The 25322-nt window shown below is 62.6% G+C and overlaps 2 protein-coding genes, 1 long non-coding RNA gene and 1 pseudogene across 8 annotated transcripts in view; 2 read left to right on the top strand and 2 right to left on the bottom strand.

The window, feature by feature from the left end:
- Positions 1 to 7479: 7479 nt before the first annotated feature.
- Positions 7480 to 14376, bottom strand: LOC110567589 (uncharacterized). The gene is made up of 3 exons (XR_010340947.1): positions 14122 to 14376; positions 13961 to 14022; positions 7480 to 12171 (listed from the first exon to the last, which is right to left on the bottom strand). It is a non-coding gene; the product is annotated as an uncharacterized LOC110567589 (long non-coding RNA).
- An 879-nt stretch (positions 14377 to 15255) lies between these two features.
- On the top strand, positions 15256 to 20049 carry LOC105727750 (FA core complex associated protein 20). Its single transcript, XM_064371958.1, has 4 exons — positions 15256 to 15317; positions 15807 to 15942; positions 16031 to 16302; positions 19762 to 20049. Exons 1-4 carry the CDS (start codon positions 15256 to 15258, stop codon positions 19832 to 19834), a joined length of 543 nt encoding a protein of 180 aa, XP_064228028.1. The 3' UTR covers positions 19835 to 20049.
- A 3231-nt stretch (positions 20050 to 23280) lies between these two features.
- LOC135273065 (uncharacterized) lies at positions 23281 to 24413 on the top strand (annotated as a pseudogene).
- PRKCZ (protein kinase C zeta) overlaps positions 24089 to 25322 on the bottom strand; it is a 131646-nt gene continuing 130412 nt past the window's right edge. For all 6 annotated transcript variants that reach the window (XM_064371952.1, XM_064371955.1, XM_064371954.1 and 3 more), the window contains 2 exons: positions 24723 to 24838; positions 24089 to 24542 (listed from right to left, as the gene is read on the bottom strand). In XM_064371952.1, the coding sequence (XP_064228022.1) occupies positions 24455 to 24542; positions 24723 to 24838 (204 nt within the window). In that variant the 3' untranslated portion in view covers positions 24089 to 24454. The remainder of the gene's footprint in view (positions 24543 to 24722; positions 24839 to 25322) is intronic.

The raw sequence follows: 25322 nt of genomic DNA, 5'->3' as shown, positions 1-25322 counted from the left end.
CCAAGGAGCCCACAGAGTCCAGAGCAGGGTATGGCCTATAGAACGGCCTGCCAGGCACCTGCTGTGGTGCCCGAGGGCGTCCAGCCCCTGAGAGTGAAGCTGTCAGAGCGCCCTGGCCCCAGGTGGCACAGCTCCAAGGTTCCAGCGTGGGCAAGGCAGGTGCTGCAGGGTCCGGCCCCACTCCCCGGTCCCAACCAGGCACCTGGGATGGAGGGCAGTCCCTGTGCCAACGCCCAGTTCCCCCACAGCCGTCGCCAGCTTGTGTCCCTGTCTGGGACCACACTTTTCCCAGCTATCCCTGCAACACAGCCTGCCGTCTGTCCTTGGCCCAAACCGAGGATGGGGACACCCGAGACTGGACGGCCACTGGTGACCAGAGTGGTTGGGGGAGGCTGCCCATTCCCAGGGTCACCCTGCAGGAGAAGGGCCACAGCCCTGGTGTACAAGCATGTTTTGCTGTGGATAGACACCCGCAGAAGTGCCAGAAGGCTTGGCAGTGCCTTGCGAGAGGGACAGGTGCTGCCTAGAAAGCCCCACAGTCCCCAGAGGCCAGGAGGAGCCGCCCCACACGGCCCCGAGGGCCCGTCACCTTGTTGGAGGGTGCTGGGGTCCCACTGCCTAAGCAGGACCTATGACTCAATCAGCCCCACCTCCACCTGGCCTCGCCCCCATAGCAGGAGTGGAGGGAGGAGGGCAGGGTCTGGGGCGGGGGAGGCAGCAGGCAGGGCTGTGCGGCGCTGTGGGTGGCTGTAGCTCCTAGCACAGGTTGGGTGACGGTCGCAGCCGCCCTCTGTCCCACCAGAACCCAGATGGGAAAAGAGAACCCTCAGCAGGTGTCCACCGGCTGATGTCGACGCTCCCAGAAACGAAACGGAAAGAAGGTGGTTTCGAGGCTCACATTCCTGCCCTCCCGCTCCATTTCAGGGATGAAGTCCCAGCTCGCCTCTGTCTGACACAGGCAGGCACACTCGCAGGTCCAGGCATGAGGCAGGCAGGGGAGCCGCCCGTCTCCAGATCCCCCGAAGACCCTGTCACAGACCGGGTGCCTGGAGAGCACCGCCCCAGGGTGCTAGGTAGGGTGTTTCCCACTGGCCCCCCTCCTGGCCCCCACCCTAAGGCTGGGTCCCAGGGTGAGGCGCTGGGAAGAGAACTTTCAAGACGGGGCCCAGTGGGACAGAGGCCTCGTGAGCGTCTGGGTGCCCGGGGCGGGTTCTGTGCTCCCTGGAGCAGATGTGGCTGCAGCAGGGATGTGGACACGGTGCACGTCCACGGAAGCGCCTTCTCCGACAAGCTCTGTCTGGACGGAAAGCAGGAGGGAGGCTGGGCAGCTAAAGGGTGCTGGGGGTACGAGCAGGGCAGGAGGGAGGCTCACACTGAGGGTGTGAAGTCCTGCACAAGTGGGGTGGCCACAGCCACCAGCACCAAGCAGCCCCCTGGACTTTGTACGCCTCGGCCCGCTGCCCTCCTGCTGTTGGCTCAGGCTCCAGCTGTCCCCACCGAGCCCCATGGGAGGCCCCTGGCCTGAGCTCTGGTCAGCCAGGTGTGTCCTGCCTGACAAGGTCGGGTGGGTGCAGCCAGGGGGCTGGGCCCCGATGGCCGCTGGGTGGGTGAGCGTGGAACTGGTTTCTTCCCTGGAGCTGACTGCCTGCCTCCCTACAGGAAGCACACAGACACACCGGAAGGGGCGCCTGTTCTAGAGAGCTGGCAGCTTCCTAGGAGAGCAGAAAAAGTCAAGTCTCCAAATGTCGTCTGTGGGACAGGGGGGTCCATGTTCTTAAAAGGAATAGCCCAAAGTAAGTGGGAGGTGCTGAGTTGGAGGAGGACGTCCCATGAGGTCCATCTCAGCAGCCCTAAAATGGGTGAGGGATGGGCATTTGGGGCCGGGGCCAGCAGCGCAAAGGCCCGGTGGCAGGAGGGTGCTTGGGTCCCTGCCGGACACGTGCAGCGGGTGGAGGACAGAGTGGTACGACAGGATGCAAGGGGTGGGGTGGCAGAGGGTGGGCAGCATGGAGGTGGCACGGGGACACTGTGCCTGTTTGCTGTTGACTTCCAGCTTTGCTCCCCTGGGGGACCAGGCCTGGGGGCTCTTGACAGGCGAGGGTGGAGCAGCTGCTGGGTGTGGTGAGTGGGGGCTGGGCTCCGTGCCTCCCCCCACTGTGGGGGCTCCCCGAGGTGCTTGAGCCCATGACTCTCCATCCCTCCACTTCCCTGCTGGGAAAACTGAGGGCCAGATAAGAGGAATCGATTCAAAACAGATGGGGTTGGCTTTTTGCTGAACATTTTGTTCTCAGTCCTACCCCTCGCCTGGCATGAGCTGGAGTGAGCGGCTGAGGGGAGGGCCCTCGCCTGGCCCGGCCCAAGCCCCTCTGGGGCCCCAGCTGGCTCCTCCCAAGCCTGCCTAGGGACCTGCTGCCCACAGGCCTGCCCACTCTGGCCGAGCACGGAGGTTACATAAACAGGCACATTCGCGACTTCAAAGGGCGAGGTGAGAGGCTGGAGGGACCCAGGTATGGGCTCAGGGTGCTGGGGCCACCTGCGCCACCAGCTGCCCCCTAGATGCTGCAGGGAGGGTCCTGGCACTGCAGGCCTGGCAATCCCCCCTGCCAGCACCTTCCACAGGCAGGTCCACCTCCAGGCCAGGCGCTGCCCGGCGGGCTCTTGTCGCCATGAGTAATATTTAACTTGGAAGGGCCTGTGGACAACCGCAGGGGAGAAGCTAACAAGTTTGGATTGCAATCTGCTTGCCAGGAGCGGGGCAGAGAGAGGAAGGGAGGGAGAGAGGGTAAAGTTGAGAGGAAGAAGGAGGCAGAAGGCAGGCGGGGGGACGTGCGCTCCAGGGAGGCAGGGCTCAGAGGATGCGCTGGGCCTGGGACCCAGGGCCGTGGTCTGTGTGCAGTCAAGATCCTGGACTCCCATGAAGCCCAGGCCCAGGGCCAGGTGCCCATCGTGCCCAGGAGTGGGAGCTCTGAGGCTGACTGGATGGCAGACACCCCCCAGGCATGGGGCTGAGCCCTCCAAGCCTCAGTTTCCCCTGCAGGAAACACCCTGCATCCAAGAGGGGCCTTGGGGTCCAGTCCTGGGGCGGAAACCACCATACACACACCTGCACACACGTACACACACCTGCACACACAGAGGCACACAGGCACACACATGCTCACATGTACACACACAGGCACACACGTACACACACCTGCACACACACAGGCACACACATGCTCACATGTACACACACCTGCACACACACAGGCACGCATGCACACACGTACACACACATGCACACACGTACACACACAGGCACACAGATGCTCACACGTACACACACATGCACACACGTACACACACATGCACACACGTACACACACCTGCACACACACAGGCATGCAGGCACACACATGCTCACATGCCTACATGCATGTGTGCATGTGCACACGCGTGCAAACACACACACACACACACGGCTGTCAGCAAAACGGCCCCGCCTGAATTGCTAAGGCCTCAACCCAAGGCCGGAAAAGTCCATGACGCTGGAGCAGGGATGAGGTCCCAGCCAGCAGGCTGGGGGAGGGCGGTCGCACTGAGCCGGGACAGAGCTCTCCCTGAAGAGAGGCCTCCCGCAGCACAAACCCCGGCCTTCTGTGGGGTCAGCACCCCCGCAGGGCTGAGCACCATGTGCCTGGCTGGGTAGTGCTCCTGCCAGGGTGCCCTTCTCTACTGCAGGAAACACAGCCACTCCTGTGACAGTATCTGCTCTGCTGGGCATCCCCAGCGCCTGCCAGCCACGGAGTGCGTGCCCCCAAAACAGGGAGTTTCCAGTGTGAGAGTGGGAGTCTGGGCCCGGGTGGGGCAGAGGTGGAGCGGGCGCCGGGGAAGGACAGTGCTGGGCCAGGGATCAAGAGCGCCCGGCTTTTCTCCTGCCTCCATCTCCGACCGCCCAGACCATCTGGGGGCAGCTCCCTGACCCTGAGGGCCCAGCGTTCTCACCTAGGAAAGAGGAGAGCGACTTTCACTGTCTTCAGCCTCTTCCAGCTCCAGCTATTATCAGACCATGCCCGAGAAGGCTGGTGGGGGGGAGGGGGATGGTCCTCCTCTGAAGGGTCAAAAGGACAAGATGCCCTGGACGCACAGGCCACGTGGGCCTGCCCAGCTCTGCCCACACCAGGACCCAGCTCTGCCAGCAGCCCAGGAGCCTGCGGCCCCAGCTCCATTGGGCCAGGCAGAACGTCCTACCCGCCCCTCACCGGCCCAGCCCTCACTAGCCCCCCAACTCACCTCCACTCCAAAATATGGCACTTCTCTCTTTCCAATCAATTTTTTTTTTCACGAATGTGGACTTTGACAGGAAACCGTGCACTCCTCCCCTGACCTTGGTGTTTGGGTTTGCCCCTGGGCAAGAGAGTCTCCCCTCTTCCTGGATGCAGTGCAGGTCACTGACCTGAGGCAGGGCAGAAGCTGGCTGCACGCAGAGCTGCACCTCCTGGCCAGGAGGCCGTGGCCTGGGGCGCCTGGGGCTCCTGGGCAACGGTCCTGGACCCTCGATTTCAGCATCACACTCACCCCACGGAAGGTGCTCAAAGCGACCTTTTCCCACTGCTGGGCTCCCTGCAACTGCCTTTCACTGGAGTTAAACAAGCGCATTTTAGAACTCCCGGCCCAGGCCGTCTGTCACAGCTTTCCAACCCATCAGCCCACAAATCAGGCTGGACACAAGTAGACTGGAACAGGGCGCCTGGTGGCAAAGGTGGGGACAGTCGGGCCACTCCCTCCAAAAGGTGCCTCTGACGGGCGCTGTGCAGGGCTGCAGAAGACACACGGGGACCGGGGTCATGGACTCTTAGAGCCAGGGTCTCCCAGACAGGAGAGTCCTGTAGCCTCTATTCCTCCTTCACACTTTATTTCTCAAGGGGAAAATCGACCCTTGCTGCATTTGCAGACAGGTCGGGGAGCACCGACAGGGAAGTGACTTGACGGGGGTCCCCATCCCTGCCGTGAGCCCGGCTCTCAGGTCAGACTGAAAAGGAACGGGGCCTGAGGCTGCAGACAGGTGGGGCGGGGCCTGGGGTCTCCCCCGCGCCTCGCTGGCGATCTGGGCACCGCGGCGGAGGGACTCCCGCGCACACGGCGGAGCGCGACTCAGCCTTCCAGCCTCCGGGCGCGCCACTGAGGCCTGCGGCGCAGCGGGGACGGCCGCAGAACGCCCGGCCCGGGACGACGGCGAACGCTGTGAGGCGACGCGCTCGTGGCTTGCACGTGGAGTCCCCGCTGAAACGAAGCAGGCTCGACGCTGGAAACCGGCTCCAGTCGCCCCCTGCCGTCCGCAGGCGGCGACTGCACGCTCAGGGCCACCAGCGCGGGCCGCCCCGGAAGCGCGCTCGCCCCGGAGGTCACCGAGCGAGCGGCGCGAGCGCGGGGCTGGGCCCGCGGACCTGCAGGAAATTGGAGCGGCGAGGTGGCTGGGATGGGCCCACCCCTGGGGGGGCTCACGGGCGCAGCGACCCCAGCGGGGCGCTAGGACAGGGCCGGGGTGGGGCGAGACCCTGCGGGGCGGGGCGGGGCCTGGTTGTGTGGGTGGTGCCCGGGCGGGGCATGGGCGGTGCCTGGGAGGAGGGTGGAGCTCGGGGGCGGGGCATGGGCGGTGCCTGGGAGGAGGGTGCAGCTCGGGGGCGGGGCATGGGAAGAGCCAGGAGGAGGAGCGGGGGCGGGGTAGGGGGGGGCGCCCAGAGAGAGGGGCGGGGCTTGAAGAAGCCTGGGGAGGGGCGGGGCCTGAGGGCGGGGCGTGGGAGGAGCGTCCGGAAGAGGGGGTGGGGCTGGAGAGCTGGCGCGGGTCTGAGGTGGGGTGAGCTGGCAGCGCGGGAAACCACAGGCAGCGGCTTGCTGAGGCTGCAGCTAAGCGCTGATTTCCCCAGGACCCCGCAGTCCGTCATCCGCTAGTCCCGAAAGCGCTGGGCAGTGGGGTCGGCGGCAGGCGGGGCCCCAGAACAGGCCACGGGCTGTGAGCTGTGAGCTGTGACCGGCGTTGGGGGTCCAGGCTGAAGCCCGGAGGGACCCGGATGGCCAAGTCTCGCCCCACGTGGCCTGGAGGCTTTTTCCTGGCCCTCCTAACCTCAGCCAAAGGCTTTCCTTATGTGGAGAAGGGAGGTCACTATTTGGGGGAACTGACCGTCCCCAAGGCATGTCCCAGAGGGAAGAAATCCCTCTGAGGAGGCGCAGGGGATTCCCAGGCGGCCTCTGCATGCACCTCCATCTAGAATGTGCCACGCCGGGGCCGGGCGCGGTGACTCACGCCTGTAATCTCAGCACTTTGGGAGGCCGAGGTGGGCGGATCACCTGAGGTCAGGAGTTCAAGACCAGCCTGGCCAACATGGTGAAACCCCGTCTTTTTAAAAAAAAAAAAGGAAAAAAAATATTAGAATGTGCCAGGCTGGCAGACCACAGGCAGCCCAGGCCTGGCTCACGATGCTGGCAGAACAAGCAGCCAGGTGCCTGGGCCTGGGGACACCAGGGGGACACTGGTTGCACACGCAGGCTGCAGAGTTGGTGACTATGGGCAGTGCAGCCGCTGGGTGTTGGCTGGGGGGCCGTCTGTGAGGGTCTGTGGAGGCCAGCAAGGGGCTTTCACAGCCTGGAGGCTCATGGGGACCCGAGATGGTGGGAGCTGACATCACCAGCTGCCCAGATTTGAGCTGGTCTCCCAGTCTGGAGGGGTTGCCCCAGGTTGCTTGGAGAGCCAGGCACTTACTTCACTCCTGACCCCGACCCCCCATGGGAGGGGGTTGCAGTGAGCTGAGCTCTTGCCACTACACTCCAGCCTGGGTAACAGAGGGAGACTGTCTCAATAAATACATAAAAATAAAGAGGTGTTGAGGATTGCTTGAGCCCAGGAGGTAGAGGTTGCAGTGAATCAAGATCTCCAGGCGGCAGCATAGGAAAGCTCACATCAAGCTTGGCCACTCAGTCATGACAAGCGGACAGATACCCTGGGCCTCAGTTGGCCCATCTGTAAGTGGGGCCGAGTGACAGCACCTCCATCACAAGGCTGGGTGTGGGGTGAGCAGGCCGGCCCCTGGAGGCAAGTGGTGCGGTGCACTGAGGCCTGAGTCCGGGCTCCATTTGAGGCAGCTCAGAGAGGACCGGCCCAGCTCCCGGCCCCAGCCTGGCATCTCCCCTCTGCTCAGGCCCCAGGCGCAGCTGCATCCTGGAGTTGTTCTGAGAAATCCGGGAACTGCCCACCTCCACCCCAGGCAGGGGGTTCCAGCCAGCCCCAGAGCTGCCCACCTTCCCTGACAGGTGCACAGGTCAGCATCAGGCCAAGCCGAGAGCGAGAACCCTCGTGCTGGACTGAGCTGGAGCAGCAGGGCGGCCTGCACAGGTGAGGCAGCCAGGAACAGTCAGTGCAGCTGTGCCCAGGCCTGGGCAGGGCAGCCACGGGAGGGCGCTGACTGCCGAGGGGTGTCCGGAGGGCCTGCCCCACCATGGAGAAGCCTGTGGAGAAGAAGGCGGCGGGAGCGGGGGCGGGGCTGGTCTTGGTGGCCACTCTCCAGCGTGGCCTGATCCTAGCTGTGCCTTGGCCCCACCTGGGCTGCAGGCAAAGGGCCTGTTCAGAGATCCTGCTGGGCATCAGGCCACTGCGTCCAGTGGCCAGAAAGCTCCCTGGGGCCTCAGGACACTGGGCTGCCCTCTGGCCCGGAGGAAGGTTGCCAGGCCCTGGGCAGGGGGAGAAGCAGAAGGGGGATGGGAGGGGAGGAAAGTCTTAACCAGTGTCCCACTCCAGTCACCAGCCAGCTGGGAGGACAGCTCCCAGCACAGGATGGACCCAGGGAGGAGGACGGACCTTCACGTCCACCTCCCTCACACCACACAATTGGAAATTGCTCACACAGAAATGGGGGTAGATGCCACTTTAGGAGGCCAAGGCAGGAGGACTGCTTGAGGCCAGGAGTTTGACGAGACCAGCCTGGACAATATAGCAAGACCCTGTCTCTACAAAAAATAAAAGTAGCTGGGGCCCCGGTGCACTGGCTTACGCTTGAAATCCTAACACTTTGGGAGGCCAAGGCAAGAGGATCGCTTGAGCTCAGGAGTTCAAGACCAACATGGCAAAACCCTGTCTCTACAAAAAAAAAACAAAAATAGCCAGGTGCGGTGGCTTGTGCCTGTAGTCCCAGATACTGTGAAGGCTGAAGTGGGAGGATTGCCTGAGCCACGGTGGCAGAAGTTGCGGTGAGCCGAGATTGTGCCACTACACTCCAGCTTGGGTAATAAATAAATAAAATGAAAACAGAGAGGTGTTGAGGGTCACCGGAGCCCAGGAGGCAGAGGTTGCAGTGAATCGAGATCTGGCCACTGCACTCATGCCTGGGCGACAGAGCAAGACCCTGTCTCTAAAACCAAAACAGAAACAGAAATAGGGTTACTGACCGTGACCCAGCCGGGGCTTGCGGTGATGAGGTCCGGGTGGCACATACAGAGGGTACAGCTGGGAGGAACAGAGGCCACCTCCTCCTCGGCACCTGGTAGGGGAGAGGAGCCCTGGGCCAAGGCCACGCAGTGCTGGGGTTTGCGGACGGCCCGGAGTCTGCACAGGGGTCTCCTGGAGCCCGGTTCTCCGAACAGTCCCCGAGGGAGCACGTGGGGGAAAAGAGAAGCAGAAAACTGTGCCCACTTTTGGGCCATATCTTTCAGGTCACTTTTTCTCTCTCCTTTTTTTTTTTTTTGAGTTGGAGTCTCACTCTGTCACCCAGGCGGGAATGCAGTGGTGCCATCTTGGCTCTGTATACCGGGTTCAAGTGATTCTCCTGCCTCAGCCTCCCGAGTAGCTGGAACTACACAGAGGTGCGTGCGGCCATGCCTGGCTAATGTCTGTACTTTTTTGGTAGAGACGGGGTTTCACTGTATTGGTCAGGTTGGTCTGGTACTCCTGACTCCAGGTGATCCACCCACCTCGGCCTCCCAAAGTGCTGGGATTACAGGTGTGAGCCACCGCGCCCGGCCTCAAGTCACTTTCTCTAAAAGTCAGCAGTTCCACCAGATGAACAGACACGACCGAAGCCCCTGGCGGTGCCTTCTCGCTCCCTGCCTGCGGGTGACCCAGTCCTCCCGGGCTGTACAGAGGCTGCTCGCCGTGTGTGTCCCTGACCCTCTGGGGGACGCGCAGGGCCTGGGCCACCCACTGTCCTTATTTTGAAATGCTGGGGCGGCGAGGGAGGCATCGGATGCAGCCACCCCATGGCTCCCCCGTGAAGGTCTGCACGTCATTCAGAAAGTTTGGAGCTCACAGCACACAGCTGGCCGGCCTGCCCACGGGACACACCAAGCACAGTTTCCTACAAGTGGAGAGCTGTGCCCGGCAAGCCAGCTGGGTCCTGGAGGGTACAGGGACCAGCCAGCATCTCAGGGCATTAGGGGCTGTTCCCAGCCAGCAGATTTTCCATAAAAGGTGCTGAACAGGGGGCGGGAAAGATGATTCCGCAGAGCCGAGAAGCCAGACCTTCCCTGGGGACTCTGAGGGGCCGCTGCCCCCCGTCCACCTGCACCTCTTCCTCCGAGGGCTCTTTCCAGCTCTTCGCCCACGGGAGCCACTTCCTCAGCTCTGGGCATGGTGGACAGGAGACTAGGGCGCCCCGCCCAGAGCTGGGCTTCCAGTTTTCAAGCTGAACTTGGTGCGAGGTGGCTGGGAAAGCCGGAAGCCCGCTGTGTGTCTCCTGGGGCTGCTGTGAAAAAATGACCACACACTGGGAGCCTAAAACGACAATTATTCTCTGACAGCTGAGGCCGCCAAAGTCCAAAATCAGTGGCCGGGAGGGCTGCACTCCCTCTCAAGGCTCGGGGGCGGCTCCTTCAAGCCCCTTCCAGCCCGGGCCCCTGGCATTCCTTGGCTTGTGGCCGCACCATCCCCCAACCCCAAGCCTCCTCCCCGTGTCTCTGTGTCCAAATTTTCCTATCCTTTTTTTTGAGACGGAGTCTTGCTCTCGTTGCCCAGGCTGGAGTGCAGCCTCTGCTCACTGCCTCCTTCACCTCCAGGTTTCAAGTGAGTCTCCTGCCTCAGCCTCCCAAGTAGCTGGGACTACAGGTGCACGCCACCACGCCTGGCTAATTTTGTACTTTTTGTCAAGACGACGGAGTTTCGCGATGTCAGTCAGGCTGGTCTCAAACTCCTGACCTCACGTGATCCTCCCACCTCACCCTCCCAAAGTGCTGGGATCACAGGCGTGAGCCACCGTGCCAGCCAATTTTCCTTTTTTTCATGGGAACACTGATCACACTGCATCCAAGGCCGACCCTAACCCAGTGTGGCCTCAAGCTGATTGGATTACATGGGCGCAGACCCTGCTTCCAGTCAAGGCCACTTTCTCAGGTACTGGTGGGCATGAGTCTCTGGAGACACCATGCAACCCCCGGCACTCCGCTAGCTTGGTGTCTGTGACTCATTTTCCCCAGAGGACAGGCGCCCTGAGAGGTCTCCACTCCCTGGCTGGCTCCTTGGTGCCAAGCACTCCTCCAGGCTTCCCAGGGAACAGAGCACACAGGACCGCCCTCCTGGGAAGACCAGCCAGCATCTGTGCTCACAACTCTCGAGCAGGACAGTGGGGTGGAGCGAGCAGCCTGGGCTGGGCTCAGGAGGGGACAGGGAACGTCAGAGCAGGGTCCGGGGACGATAAAAGCCCACCCCTGGGTGGGGGCTGAGGGGGGCAGGGGGCTGAGCCTCAAGGATGGAGAACAGGCTGTGGGAGGCATGAGCGGGAGAGGCGGGTTCTCTGGGTGCTTGAGGGGTGTTGGGGACCTCAAGAGAGGTGGCTGGCCCTCTCTGGTCGGGGACGCTGGCCCAGACACAGGCCACGGCTGGGTGAGGGTTCAGAAGCAAGACCGCTGTCTCTCCTGGGCCAGGCCTCTCCTCAGCTGCCCCTGGCTATCTGGCTTTTGAGGGCGAGGGCAGGCCTGTGCCATGACCACACCACTGAGGCTGTGAGGAGGCTGTGGGTACCCGAGAGCACCAAGGCGTACCCCTACTCCCACGCTCCCATGTGTGGGCCCGAGCACCCGCCCTGTGCCCTACGGATCCTGCAACATTTCCCAGGCAACGGTCTCAACACAGCCTGTCTGCCTGACACTCCCATACCCCATAAATGCCACCACATCTGACTCTGGGCGGGCATGTCTCCCTGGCATCCCCGGGCTGGCAGGTGTCGGGGAGCACAGCCCACTGCCTGGCTGCGTCAGAAGGCTGCCCCGGCCTTTGGCCATCCTTGCCAGCAGGCGAGCACTGCCAGGGCACCTTGTATGGGTGCCGTGCCATTTAGCCATGTGGTAGGGTGGAGGCAGCACAGTGCCTTGAGCATGTGCCCAGGCTGCCTGCTGGCCGCAGGTCTCACTTGGAAATTAGGAGGGGGCACTGCCGCCGACTGCCCAGGCCCGCAGCCTCAGGACCATCAGCGCTGCGTTAACCCGATTTGCAGGTGTCAGTGCTGAGCAGAGACTCTGAGGATGCCAGTGGCTGGGACACTTGTTCCTTCAAGTGGAAGGAGTGAGAGAGGGCTGGCTCCCCACCTGTGGCCAGCAGACCTCACCTGGCTTCTGAAACCAGCTCTGTGGGCTGGGGCCCGATCCATTATCCACAGATGCCACAGAGGGTAAGGCCTCCCAGCCCACGGGCCCGCAGGTGTGGGAGTAGGAGGGAGGCGGCTTCCATGCCCCCGCCCACTTGAGCTCCTTCCGCTCTGCCTGGGGCACAAACTTCCGGGCTGAAACAGTCTTTGGTAAACATGAATTTGCATGTGTCAGTGCCCGCCAGAAATTATTTTCCAATAGAGCGAAACTCCCCGTCACCACAGCAGCAGATGGCTTGGAAGAAGTGAGCCTCTTCATCAAGTTCAATTTTGAAACTTCCACCAGCAGCACCAGCAGCAGCGCGGTGTCGTGCTGGTAACTTGGGGATGGGCAGGGCGAGGCGTGTTTGTTGGAGGCGAACGCGCTCACTTGTCTTGAGAGTCTTGAGTGGCCGGTCCCTGTCTGGGCTGTGGGCTGGCAGGCAGCTGTCGGGAAGGCTGTCTGGCGGGAGGGCATTGGGGGCAGGCTTCCTGACAAGCGGAGGCACCCGCCATGTGTCCAGAGCAGAAGTCAACCCCAGCTGTAGGTCACAGGGGCCTGCCCCTTCACCCCTTCCCCAGTGGTGACCTGGAAGGAGGGGAGATTAATCCAGAGCAGCAGATAAGCCGGAGGGGAAGAGCCCCCAGGAGGACATCTGTGACACGTTGTGCTGTCTCTGCGTCCCCAAAGCACCAGCCCAGAGGCCCTGCTTTCTGCCACACGGCACTGGCCTGGCCTGGGGCCCCAGCTCCTCTTCTCTGGTGGCCAGGGGTAAATGAGACCCACTGGGGTGGCTAAGGCCAAAGTGGGTGGGGGCCCCCAGCTTCGGTGCTGTAGGCTGGAGGCAGGCTCAGCCAGCCCTGAGGTCCCCACAGGCCTGGGTCTCCCAGCCTTGGGCCACCTGCAGTGAGAGCTTCCCAAGCAGCCCACGCCAGCCGGGCAGCGCAGGTGTCCCACGTCTGGGCCACTCGAGACCCCTCCCTGCTCCCGCTTCGCTCTGCCCCTCCTGGGCCCAGTGGCTGCAGCACCTGGGTCAGGGAGCTGCGAGGGGCCAGAAGGATGCCGAAGACCCCAGCAAAGCTCTAGTGTTTGGCCTCCCGGGGTGGGGGCTGGGTCCTCCTGCCCAGAAAGGCCCCTGTTCTGGAGTAGCAGCTGCACACAGGGGTCCCTCACATGCTCCTCTAGGACAGGGCAGGGTCTGAGGTCCCCCGGTGCTGCCCAAGGGATGCAGGCATGGCAGGAGAAGGGGCCCAGAGGCTTGGAGCCCATCCGGAGGCCGGCGGTCTCACAGCAGGAGGGCACCGGATGGTGAGGCCACGTGGGGGACCACCCCTGCTGCAACAGCGGGTGCGGAGCTGGAGCAGGGAGCGGAGGGGTGAACGCAGAGGAAGGGACGAGAACACAGTCCCCACGCCCAGCATGGCCCAGAGACCGGAGCAAACCCTTGTCATCAAGGGCCTTCCTCCTGCCTGTTTTTGTTTTTTGAGACGGAGTCTTGCTGTGTCGCCCAGGCTGGAGGGCAGTGGTGCAATCTTGGCTCACCACAACCTCCGCCTCCCAGGCTCAAGTGACTTTTGTGCCTCAACCACCTAAGTAGCTGAGATAGGTGTGCACCACCACGCCCACGCCCAGCTATATTTTTGTATTTGTAGTAGAGATGGAGGGTTTCTCCATGTTGGCCACGCTGGTCTCGAACTCCTGGCCTCAAGTGATCCTCCCGCCTTGGCCTCCCAAACTGCTGGGATTGCAGGCATGAGCAACCACACCTGGCCTTTTTTTTTTTTTGAGATGGGATCTCATTCTGTCATCCAGGCTGGAGTGCAGTGGCACAATCTTGGCTCACTGCAGCCTCCACCTCCCTGGGCTCAGGTGATCCTCCCACCACAGGCACATGCCACCATGCCCCACTATTTTTTTATGTATAGAGACAAGGTCATGTTGCCCAGGCTGGTCTCAAACTCCTAGGCTCCAGCAATCTGCCTGCCTGGGCCTCCCAAAGTCCTGGGATTCCAGGCATGAGCCACTGCACCTGGCCTTTCTCCTGTGCTGGGACGCTGCTGCCAGTCCTCCTGGAAGTCTCCAAGGCCCCTTGCAGACCGTGGTGACACTTCCAGGAGAGACCTAGAAGCTTGGAGCTGAAGCCCGGGCAGCCAAGCCTGTCGGGGAGCCCTGGACACTGGTGTTTGGGAGCGCTTGGTCAGCTGGCTCCTGCCATGTGGTGGACATGGAGCCGTGGAGATTCCACAGCTGCGCTTCTCTGCCTGAGAGCAGGCCCAGTCACCAGGTACCTCCCACAGGGCTCCCTGAGACCACACTGCCTGCAGCAGCCTCTCCAGACCCCCCGGCAGCACTCAGGACCGCATCACCATTCACTTACCCATGTTGCAGGGCCTGGGGGGGTTGGTGCCTCCGTCTTGTTCTGCTGGGAGTCTCCACCATCTAGAACAGAAATGTGTGCTGAAGAAAACCACTCATGCAGGGAGTGGGGACCCCCTGTCAGTCCAGGCCTGGCTCCTGACCCCTGCCCTGAACACCCACCCATGGCCTCCAGGCCAGGGCCACTTGCGTGACCTGGGTTCAGGGCTTGGCCCCACAGCTGAGTTCTGGAGGGAAGGCACAGAAGACGAGGGGCTGGGAGGGGCCTGGTGGGGGGCGGGAACAGCCAGGGAGCCCTGCAGGAGGGGTGCCCAGCATGGCCCCAAAACTGCTGGGGCTGGGCAGGGCAGAAACTGCCACGGAGTCCCAGAGCCCTGAGTGGTGTCTGGCAAGGGCCCTGGACCCTGATCCCTGTAGACTCCAGCCCTTCCGGAAGGGGCGTGCCCACTCCAGGGCCCAGTGGGGCCCAGGCAGAGGCAGGTGGCCTGAGCACAGCCAGGTGTGGCACGAGGGTGCCTGGGCGTCTGCTGCCACCAAGTGGCGGACTTTGAGGTCGCAGAGCCCAGGGTCCAGGCAGGAAAGCCCCTCAGCTGCGCCCGGGGTCCGGGCCTCGGCTCAGGCCTTGAGGCCCCAGTGAGCCACCTAGACTTTGTCACTTCGTCTCTTGTTTCTTGTCTAAGGAGCTTGAGCTCCCCGCCTTTTGTAAAGCGACGGCGGTGGCGACGGCGGATTTCAAGCTTTATTTACTCCTGGAGCGGTCATGGAAGGAGAGGCGGCTCCGCAGAGCCGGAAACGGGGGCGGGAGCTGTGGGGTGCAGCCGGGAGGAGGCGGGGCCCGGGCGGGGCTCCCTCACCTGGCCTCCGCCCCACCGCAGGCCCCCTTCTGCGGTGCTGGACGAAGGAACCCTGGCCTCGGTTTCCTGCAGGCTGGGATCAGGGTTCCGGGGTTCCTACTGTCTCGGAGGGGGACGCCTCACCGCCGAGCGCCGGGGGCGGAGCCTGGGGGGCCGGGGGGCCTGAGGCCGGGGCGGGGCCTGAAGGCTGGAGGCGGGGCCTGGAGGCCGGGGGCGGGGCCCGGAGGCCGGGGGCGGGGCCTGGGGGGGCCTGGGGGCGGGGGGGCCTGGGCCTAGGCGGGGTCTGGAGGCCGGGGCGGGGCCTGAGGATCGGGGCGGGGCCTGAAGCCTGGAGGCGGGGCCTGGAGGCCGGGGCGGGGCCTGGGGCGGGACCTGAAGGCCGGGGCGGGACCTGGAGGCCGGGGCGGGGCCTGCGCTTACTTCCGTCCGGCGCGCAGCTCCGATGGAGGCGGTGCGGAGGCCGCGTCTGGGGCTGAGCCGTCGGAGGCCTCCCCCGGCGGGCGGGTGAGGCCGGGGGCCGGGCGGGGGCGCGACCGGCTTTCCCGCTCCCGCGTGCTTCCCGGAGCCCCCGGGGGCCTCCCTCCATCTTCTCCCCGTAGGGAAGGCTCCCGCCCCCGGGTCCGCCCCCAAGCCCGTAGCCCACATCCTCCCCCACCCCGCCCCGCCCAGGCCCTGTCCCATCATCGCGTCCCCCCGACGGCCCCCATCTCCCCCTCTATTTTCCCCAGGCCCTTCGCAGTCTCCCCCAGCATCGTCTCCTGCCGAGGACCCCACATCTCCACCCCTCCACCGCTCCCCCGACCCCAATACGTCTCATCTTTTCACTGTCTGCTCTAGCAGGCCCTCCCCCAACGCTGCTCGCTACCTCCCCCCACCGAATCTCCCTCTAGTGCACCCTGTCTCCCCGCTCTCTGCTCCAGGCCCTCCCCGGCCTCCCCCACCATAGCATTTCCCCTGCTGACTACCCCCGTCTCCCTTTTCTGTCCGCCCCAGGCCTTCTGGCGACCGCCCCTGGTTTCTCCTGGGGGGTGATGAACGGGAGCGGCTCTGGGTCGAGCTGCTGCGCACCGTGAGCCCAGAGCTGAGCCTGGATCAGGAGCTGCCTCCACTGCCCGCCTTCCCTGGACAGGTGTGTCCACCAGGCCCATCGGAGTGGCGGAGGGGTTTCCAGGGTGGGGGCCACCGCTGGGGCAAGACCCAACAGCTCTGTGTTGCAGGAGCGCAGCTGCAGCCCGGGACCCACTGAAGTCTTCACTGTGGGACCCAAGACCTTCTCCTGGACGCCCTTTCCGCCAAACCTGTGGGGCCCGGGTCGCTCCTACTGGCTGCTTCACAGGGCAGGAGGGCACCTGGAGTCCCCCGACAGGTCCCCTCCCCAGCACCCGGCACCTGATCCCTGCAGGGCACCCAGCCTGGAGCCGCAGCCATCTGTGGGGGGTGCCGTGGCCCTGCGCAGCTGCCCTATGTGCCAGAAGGAGTTCACCCCCAGGTGAGTGAGCCACCCCTGAGCCTGGCCGGTTACCCATCCCTGTTTGGAAACCACAGCCCTTTGGAAGGCCAAGAGGTGGCCGAGCTCAGCGCTGGCTTTTAAAGCCGTTTCACACCTGGCAAGGTGGCCCGGTGCCGTGACCTGGCACGTCGGGTGGCTGTCACAGGTCTGGGGTCCACCTGCTGTCTGTGCTCTGGGGCGAGGGCAGGCTGGGGACTCTCAGACGGCATAGGAGGAAGGCGGGAGCACTGGCCCCCGGTCCACCTGGCCGTCCTGGCAGCTGGTGGCGCCAGCATGCCCAGGCCCAGGCCAAGGGAACACCTTTCCGAGGGTGGGTCATGGGTTTTAAAAATGAAGTTAGGTTTTTTTTGTCTGGAGATGCTTTTTCTTATTTTTGAAGTCCAATGTGTATTTTTATACATTTTTTAAGTAAAGGGTAATGGAACCCAGTTTTGCTGACCAGGTAACCCAAACTGCCCAGTGCTGGCCTCGTGTCTGGTGACCTCTGGGCCCTCGGCCTCCCTAACAGGTACTGGGGCCAGGGCTGGGTGAATGGTGCTGGTTCGTGACTTTTGGTTAGGTTAATGGGCGGTAAGTTTCAGACCTCACGTGGCCAGGAGACTGGTCCTTCAGTCGTGCCTGACGCCCTGGTCTTCTAGAAGCAAAAACAGTTCAGGAAGGCGAAGGGAGCAGAGTCCAAAGTCAGCAGCCAGCAAAACCAAAGACAGGCCGGGCGCAGTGGCTCATCCCAGCCCTTTGGGTGGCCGAGGCGGGCAGATCACGAGGTCAGGAGTTCGAGACCAGCCTGGCCAATATGGTGAAACCCATGTCTACTAAAAATACAAAAATTAGCTGGGCGTGGTGGCGCACACCTGTAGTCCCAGCTACTCGGGAGGCTGAGGCAGGAGAATGGCTTGAACCCGGGAGGCAGAGGTTGCAGTGAGCTGAGATCGCGCCGCTGCACTCCAGCCTGGGCCACAGAGCAAGACTCTGTCTCAAAAAAAAAAAAAGTCCAGGGACAGAAGGTACTGTTGGGGGCCCTGGGGCGAAATCCATGTTCTTGGCTGAAGCCCTGAGCCTGCCCCCCGCCCCCGGGTAGGGGCTTTTGTCTGGATCACCTGCTTTTCCAGATACCCTAAAAAAAGACTCCCGGAGACAGGAGATTCACGAGGAAGAAGTTGCTGCTTTGAGCATTTGAAGCCGTTGCTGGAAGGTTGGCAGATGGCCTCGAGTTTTCCTAAGTAGGCGTCAGCGAAGCCAGGTCCAGGCCTGGCTGGAGTGCTTCAAGCACCTTCTAACACTTGATTGTAGGGAGAGTCAGTACCGGAACCGGAACTCATCTCTGAGGCTGTGGCCGAGGCACGGGCAGGCTGGCTGGGGGACAAGCCCTCCCGTGTCTTCGGGAACAAGGGTTCCCATGGCCACCCTGGGATGCCCTGGGGCTCATGACTGCAGGACCCCAGCAAGGAGGCCGCCTGGCCAGAGCGTCTGGCCTAACAGCCGGACTTGGCCTTGGCCCACCGCCCTGTCCTGTGCAGGCGCCTCCTGCCTCAGCCTCCTGAGAAGCTGGGATTACAGGCACACGCCACCACGCCTGGCTGATTTTTGTATTTTTAGTAGAGACGGGGTTTCACCATGTTGGTCAGACTGGTTTCGAACTCCTGACCTCAGATGACCTGCCCGCCTTGGCCTCCCAAAGTGCTGGGATTAGAGGTGTGAGCCACTGAGTCCCGCCAGTCATTAGGATTTTAACAGCCCTGAGGCCCCTCACATTGCCAGGTGCCTGCCCACTCTGCAGCCCTGCCCCCCAACCCCCTGCCCACACGCAGAAGCCACAGGAGGCTTCTGGGCCGGGCCCTCGCTGTTCTGTAGCCTGGATGTACCACGGGGCCTGGATGTGTCTGCTCAGTAGCCAAAGCCCCATGGACGGGGCAGATCAGGCCGAGGTCTGAAGGCATCTCAGAGGGCCCCAACCAAGGGACACTACCTGGAAACACCGGGACAAGATGACCTCGGTTCAGATCTTAGGACCTTCCGGTGGCCGTGGGGAGAGCATGTGGAGGTGGGGCTGGTTCCCAGGATGGGCAGAAGCGGGAAAGTCTCAGACTGAGTGACCCTCGGGGGCTTCAGAAGACACTGGGTGGGCTCTGCCAGAGAGAAGGCAGCTGCTGGCGGCTGGAGCCGGCCCCGGGAGTGGGGGTCCAGCTATGGTCTGGAGAGGGGGATTTGAGGGCTGCAGTGGCCACATGGACGGGGCACAGGAGCCACAGGAAGGGACACAGCAGAGCCCAGGCTGAGCGGTGCACCGTGGACTCCTGAGACGTGCCTGGTCTGAGGGCAGCGGCTGTAGGGTAGTGAGGGGTGGTGTGGCTGACAGGTGGACACAGGGACACGTGTCCTGTGACTTAGCCGCTCAGCGGAGGTGTGTCCCCAGCAGCGGTGTTCGAGGGAGGGTTACTCTGAGGGGACGCTGACCACTGGGCCTCCAGCAAGATCTAGGCCCGAGTCTAGGCCACAGCCACCCACTATGCGCCTGGACATGTCCCAGGCAGCTGCACTGAGCTCCCCGCCCTGGCACCCTCTGGGCGTCATGGCTGGAAGGTGACTCTCCCGGCTCCCAGGGCCGCACCTTGGCCAGGCCTGGGGAAGGTCACTCCCAGCCACTCCAGTTGGGCTGCGATGGGGCCAGATTGAGGCCAGGGATAGAAAGTGGCTGTGCTGACACCCTCCTGCCCTGCCAGAAGCCCAGGGTGGTGACTCACAGGCCTCAGTGGCTTTTCCCCACCACCTCTGCCTGGCCGGCCACCCTCCCAGTGCCAGCGCCCTCCTGAGGTGCCCGGGTTGTGTGGGGCCTCCCAGCGTGGTGGGTTGGCAGCCTGCATGCCGGTGACTGGGTTCCCCTTTGTCAAAAACACAAATTCTCCGACTTGAGCCGCGTAGCTGCTGCCGGCCGTGTCTGCTTTCCCGCTTCCTGTACACGTAGTGGTGGCGGTGGCTCTCCCTGGCAGGCGGCTGCCCTCCTGACTCTTCTCCGGGTCAGGCCACCTGTCTGCTGGCTCCCTTGGCCTGCAGATGGGCTCCTGGCCCATCGGATGGGCCCTACAGTGAGCACGTTCTCAAGCTGAGCAGGTGCCAGAATCCCATAGGGGGCTTGTTCAGACACAGCCTCCCACCCCCAGCTCAGACGCAGAGGGCCTGGGTGGCCTGAGCATGGTATCGAGGGCCTAGCCAAGAGCCTCTGGCCTGGAGCAGCCTCCTCATGGGCAGGGTGTGGAGATGCTGCCAGCGGCGGGTGTGGTCTCCCAGGTGCCTTAGCCCCCGGGGCGGCCCCATCCCTTACTTCCGAGCAGCCGGATCCTCTCCAGCGGCAGCAGCAGGGAGGGCCTGGGGGTCAGAGGGTGCTCCCTGTGGCCAGCGCGCCTTGGAGGTGGCCTAGTGACCATAGCTCCTCCCTTACAGGCTGACCCAGCTGGATGTTGATAGCCACCTGGCCGAGTGCTTGGCTGAAAGCACAGAAGATGTGATGTGGTGAGCGCCTTCCAGGGAGCCCGGCACTGTGTGCGATGCCCGGACACGCCCTCCCCCTGCCAGAAGCCCCTCCTCCCCCTGCCAGAAGCCCCTCCCCCTGCCAGAAGCCCCTCCTCCCCCTGCCAGAAGCCCTTCCTCCCCCTGCCAGAAGCCCCTCCTCCCCCTGCCAGAAGCCCGTCCTCCCACCTCTCCAGCTTGCGCAATAAAGCAGGCGGTGCACCCGTCTGTGTGATTTTCTGGCGTTTGGTTCAGGGCAAACTCACAGCAGTGAAATCAGAACCAGACAAAGCCCTGGGTAGGTCAGCCGACCCCTTTCACCCAGCAGCCCCACTGAGGACGGGGCAGGCTGGGGTAGCTCGTTTTCCTGGCTTTGTGGACAGGCGTGGTTGGCTCACGTGCCGTCACGGTTTTGTTTGGTCTTTTGAGACGGTCTCGCTCTGTCGCCCAGGCCGGAGTCAGTGGTGCAGTCACGGCTCACTGCAGACTGGAGGCTTGATGATCCTCCCACCTCAGCCTCCTGAATAGCAGGGACTACAGGTGCACGTCCCCACGCCCAGCTAATTTTAGTAGTTTTTTGTACAGATTGGGGGCCTCTTATCATGTTGCCCAGGCTGGTCTCAGACTTCTGGGGTCAAGCGATCCTCCCGCCTTGGCCTCCTGACGTGCCGAGATTACATGCCTGAGCCACTGGCCCAGCTTCCAGTCGGGCCTTTTTTTTTTTTGGTGGAGTCTCGCTCTGTCGCCCAGGCTGGAGGGCAGTGGTGCAATCTTTGCTCACTACAACCTCCGCCTCCCAGGTTCAAGCGATTCTCCTGCCTCAGCCTCCTGAATAGCTGGAATTACAGGTACCTGCCATCAAGCCTGGCTAATGTTTTGTATTTTTAGTAGAGCTGGGGTTTCACTGTGTTCGCCAGGGTGGTCTTGATCTCCTGACCTGGTGATCTGCCTGCCTCGGCCTCCCAAAGTGCAGGGATTACAGGCGTGAGCCACCGCGCCTGGCCCTCAGTTGAGTTCTAATTCCTCAAAGTGAACGTGCAGCTGTAGTGAGTTGTGAGAAGCGCAGGCTCCTGCTCCACGTGCTGCGGGCCACGTGCCGGGAGCTCCATTCCTAGGTTGAAATCCTCACCAGGTGGTGGCACAGGAGGCGAGGCTTCTGCCGGGCCAGGAGGTCGGGGCGATGGCTCTCGTGAGATGAGGGCCCCATAACGGAGACTCCGGGGAGCTCCTTGGCTCCTTCCGCCCTGTGGGACACAGGCCGGAAGAGAGCCCTTCTCTGGAGCCAGAGTCTGCTTGAAGCCCCAGGTCCGTGGTCATGTGTTAGGGCTGCAGGAGCTGAGACTCCGTGGGGGCTCCAGGGCCTCATCGCCACCTGCCAGGGGCTTTGAGGCATCTTCTTCTGAAATGGGGAGTTTCTGGGGAAGGACAGCAGCAGTGGGCATCCGGCTCATGCAGACCTGTCAGCCACCGTCCGCGTGGCTCACCGTCTGGGCGGGGCATGGGACCGGTGTCCTCAGGGAGCTTCCTGTGCACTGCTGCTCAGCCCCCTGGTTCTAGAGAGCCGGGCTCCGCTGATTCAGCCCTGACCCCCCTCTTCGGTGGCCGAGGGAACAGGCCTGGGGAAAGATGTGGTGTGGAAACCCAAGATGAACACTCGGATGTCTGTATTTTCCTTTCAGTCACGGCTACAGATAGGCCTTGAAAGACATGGAACCATAAACACACATCACTGAGGGAGAGAAAACGCTGCACACTGCGATTCCAACCCCAGGGTGTCCTGGAAAGGGCAACACCGTGAGGACCAAAAACATCAGAGGGCGCAGGGGCGGGGAGGCGCAGGCGGGCCCCACAGTAGTGAATCCACACTGTCACAGGCCTGTGCACACCCATGGGACTGACGGTGCAGAGTGTGAGCCCGGCGGGGACTCTGGGTGCGGGTGATGACAAGGGCACGCCCAGCAGCTGTCAGCAGTGCGCCCTGGTAAGGGAGGCTGGGCAGGGCAGGGCAGGGGCAGGGCTGCATGGGGACTCTGCACCTTCTGCTCATTTTGGTGGGAGCCTAAACCTGCCCTGACATAAGCCTACTTAAGAAAATGGCTTCAGGCTGGGCTCGGTGGCTCACGCCTGTAATCCCAGCACTTTGGGAGGCCAAGGCGGGTGGATCACCTGAGGTCAGGAGTTCGAGACCATCCTGGCAAACATGGAGAAACCCAATCTCTACTAAAAAATTAGCCAGACATGGGGGTGGGCACCTGTAATCCCAGCCACTTGGGAGGCTGAGGCAGGAGAAGTGCTTGAACCCGGGAGGCGGAGGCTGCAGTGAGCCGAGATAGCACCACTGCACTCTAGCCTGGGAGACAGAGCGAGACTCTGTCTCAAAAAAAAAAAGTCTTCAAAAACCTTTGCTTCTTGGAAACACCTACTTTTAAGTAAAATAATATAAGCATCTTCATTAAAGTCTTTAAAGGATGTGCAAGACTCTGGATTACCTTGGCCATGGAGGGGGAGTGTCACCCACAGGAGCTGGCCAGCCACGGCTCCACGGGCCGCCGCCCCGCCCCGCGCCCACGCAGGCCCCGCCCCGCGCCCACGCAGGCCCACCGTGCAGCCCCGTCCCCATAGTTTTCAGGAACCACTTCCGTAAGACACAGCATTGTGACCAGAGCCACTGGCAAATACCAGGATTCTTCAAACCACACTTCAGCACATCCTCCACTTTAATTTATAAAACAAATGACTGAATATAAAAGTCTCCCTCTGATGGGCACAGCGTTATTGACACATTGTGTACAAGAGCAGCCCACCTGCTAACCTGCATGCTGTCGGCAACACGGCAGGACGTGGGTATGGGCCTTACGGTTCACAAATCGAGGAGGCTTATGGAAGGCGGTTTGCTTGTCAGCACTTCCGGGACACACTGGGGTCTCTCCCACTTGGTGGGGTCCTGGCAGCCCCACTCCTCCAGCAGGTGTGACTGCAGCGGCTACAGGCCGGGCCCCGCTACCTGGACATCCCCACGCTGGCCTGGGACGCCTGTGAGACCCATGTCGGCTCCTGGCTCTGCCCTGGGGTTTCTTACTTTCTGTCTTTGGAGTTAAGTCCCACCGGCTAAGGTTGGGAGGGTGGCCAAAACGCATCTCCACATTCCGCCCAGAAGCCTGAGCTGGGGGAGGGCGGGGTGGCCAGGGTCTCCGGCCGTGGGGACGGACAAGGGGCCGGCAGTGCGCCCAGCGCTGGCATTCCTGTCCCAGCACCTGGGGCCCGGGTGAAATCCACGATGCCGTGCTCAGTGCAGGCATTGGCAGCACCCTGAGACCCGAGTGTGTCAGGGGTGGCCGGGCTCACCTGCTGGGGATGGCCTGGAGGCGTGGTGCCAACCTTTGACCTGAGATTTTCCTTATCCTCTCCTCCCCAAGCCACCAGCCGCACCATGGGGCGGGGTGGCCCCGAGTCATGGAGGCCTGGGGTCTCTGCGCCTGGCTGAGGGGTGCATGGCAATTCCCACACCTGTGCACCAGGCCTCACTCAGAGGCACGAGGTGCTGTGACCCCCTCTCCCAGGGAGCCCAGAAGACGGCTCAGCCACACCTGGCACCTGACACCTGGCACCTAGCAGACCTGCCTCTAGAAGCCTCAGCTCTGGGCAGCTGTCCCTTCACCTGAGGAGTGGGAACACGGGGAGCGCAGGGGCATCCCAGAAGCGGGAGGCCGCTCCGCTGGGAAATGCGTGTTTCTGGGTGTCTGTAGGGTCATCGTTCAGCTTTAAGGCTGGGGTCTGTGCACCTTTTAGTTTTCCCTAATTCTGAGTACCGTGCGACAGGCAAGAATATTTTCCAAAACTCAAGAGGCGTCGCCCGAGGCATCACGCAGGCACTGCTGAGTGTGTCAGAAACGCGGATTTAATTCTTAGTTTTCCCGTCCTCTTTTGGTCTGCCGCGCTTTGGTGAGCCACGTGTTAGAACTGCTATGATTTGGTTCCCGCATGGGTCCCGTGAGCTGGCTGGCCCAGCCGCCCTCTGCTTAAGGTGTCACTTCACCCTCCGGCCCCAGCGGCTGGGCCCACGCGCTGCAGGAAGACAACGGGAACTTACCGGAACTTAAGACACGGCAGAGTTTGTACAATTTTTCGCCGCAGCAGGTCCCACAGGCACTTAGACCCCCGCCCCGCCGTGTCCCTCTGGCTCCTAAACTGCCCCCCTACGTGTGGGTTGCGTCTGAGTGCGGGGCAGGCGCCACTCACGGAAAAAAGGCATCAGAGGAGCTTCGGCATCATCGGAACATTTTATTCCTCGGGACGCTACACGCTCGCTTTCCTGGCGGAGCAGGTCACTGCACGGAGTTGTGTCTCCGTGGAAGATGTGCGCCTCCGGAGCTGCACGACAGCCCCTCGGCGGGGTCCCGCGGTCCGCCACGACAGCAAGTTCCTCCGGCGCGGAGCTGGCCTGCCGGGCCCAGGCACGAGGGGCCGTTCCGCCCCAGCAGCGCCCGCGACTTCCTCAGCAGTCTCGGCGCGAGCGTCCGTCCCCAGCTGCCCTCGGAGCCGTGCCCAGCCTGGCATGCATATGCGGTGGTGAAGGATACAGTTAAAGGGTCAATCCCGCGTGTCCACAACAGAGACGCACGCAGCCTCACACGGACTCCTCCGTGGACAGCAGCAGCGGGTTGATGTACTCGAAGCCTTCGAACTCCGACTGGTCAATCCTCTTTATGGTATCCCTGCGGGGAAGGCGGGGGTGACCGTGTGTTCATTCCCTTGGGGGAGCAGAGTCACAGTTGCCTAAGACTCCTCCCCCCACGCGCACTGGGGAGATGACGCAGGCGGGTGTGCGTCAAGGGCGGGCCGGGTCCCGAGGGGTGCTCCAGGGTCCCCGCTTTCCCGCCCCCAGTGGGACTTACTCGTCGTCTGGGGTCAGCTGCACGGGCTCGCTGGTGAACTGGGTGTCAAAATTGTCCAGACCGTAGTCGTCTGTGATCTGTGGCTGGAACGGAGGGAGCGCCTGCTTCTTCTCCAGCTTGGAAAAACAATGTGAGAAGAGTCAGCTCCACGCGGCGTCACCCCTACCAGTTCAGTATTTTGCATGCACTTGGATCATGACATGAAACAGTAAGAAACCCGCATTTCAATCTGCCTAGCATTTGAATGCTAAGTGATTTTTCTTACAAAACAAAATATAGGAAATGCCTGAAGTCAAAAAAAGTGTCATTAAGCTGAAAAATGCCAGAAGTGCGGGCCACGCTGGCCACTGGGTACCCGTGCGAGGCCTCCCCCAATCCTGGGGGTCCTTGTTCAGAGGGGCACGAACACTAACCGGCCAACAAGCTGTCTGATGGCGTCCTGGAACCCTGACCATAAAGGTGCGGGACCTGGCCACGGCACCCTGCCCACGCCGGCACCCCAGGGACCCATCTGTCAGGAGCCTGCTGCTGGCCCGTTTCTGTCTATCCAGGCAGCGACTTCGGAATCTCAGGTGCAGCTTGCAGGAGAATGCCAGGCAG

The sequence above is a fragment of the Aotus nancymaae genome, unplaced genomic scaffold (genome assembly GCF_030222135.1).
Source record: "Aotus nancymaae isolate 86718 unplaced genomic scaffold, 86718_ANA_hifiasm-v0.15.2.pri h1tg000250l, whole genome shotgun sequence".
In the NCBI taxonomy this organism is placed as follows: domain Eukaryota; kingdom Metazoa; phylum Chordata; class Mammalia; order Primates; family Aotidae; genus Aotus; species Aotus nancymaae.
This window is presented reverse-complemented; position numbering and strand designations above follow the sequence as displayed.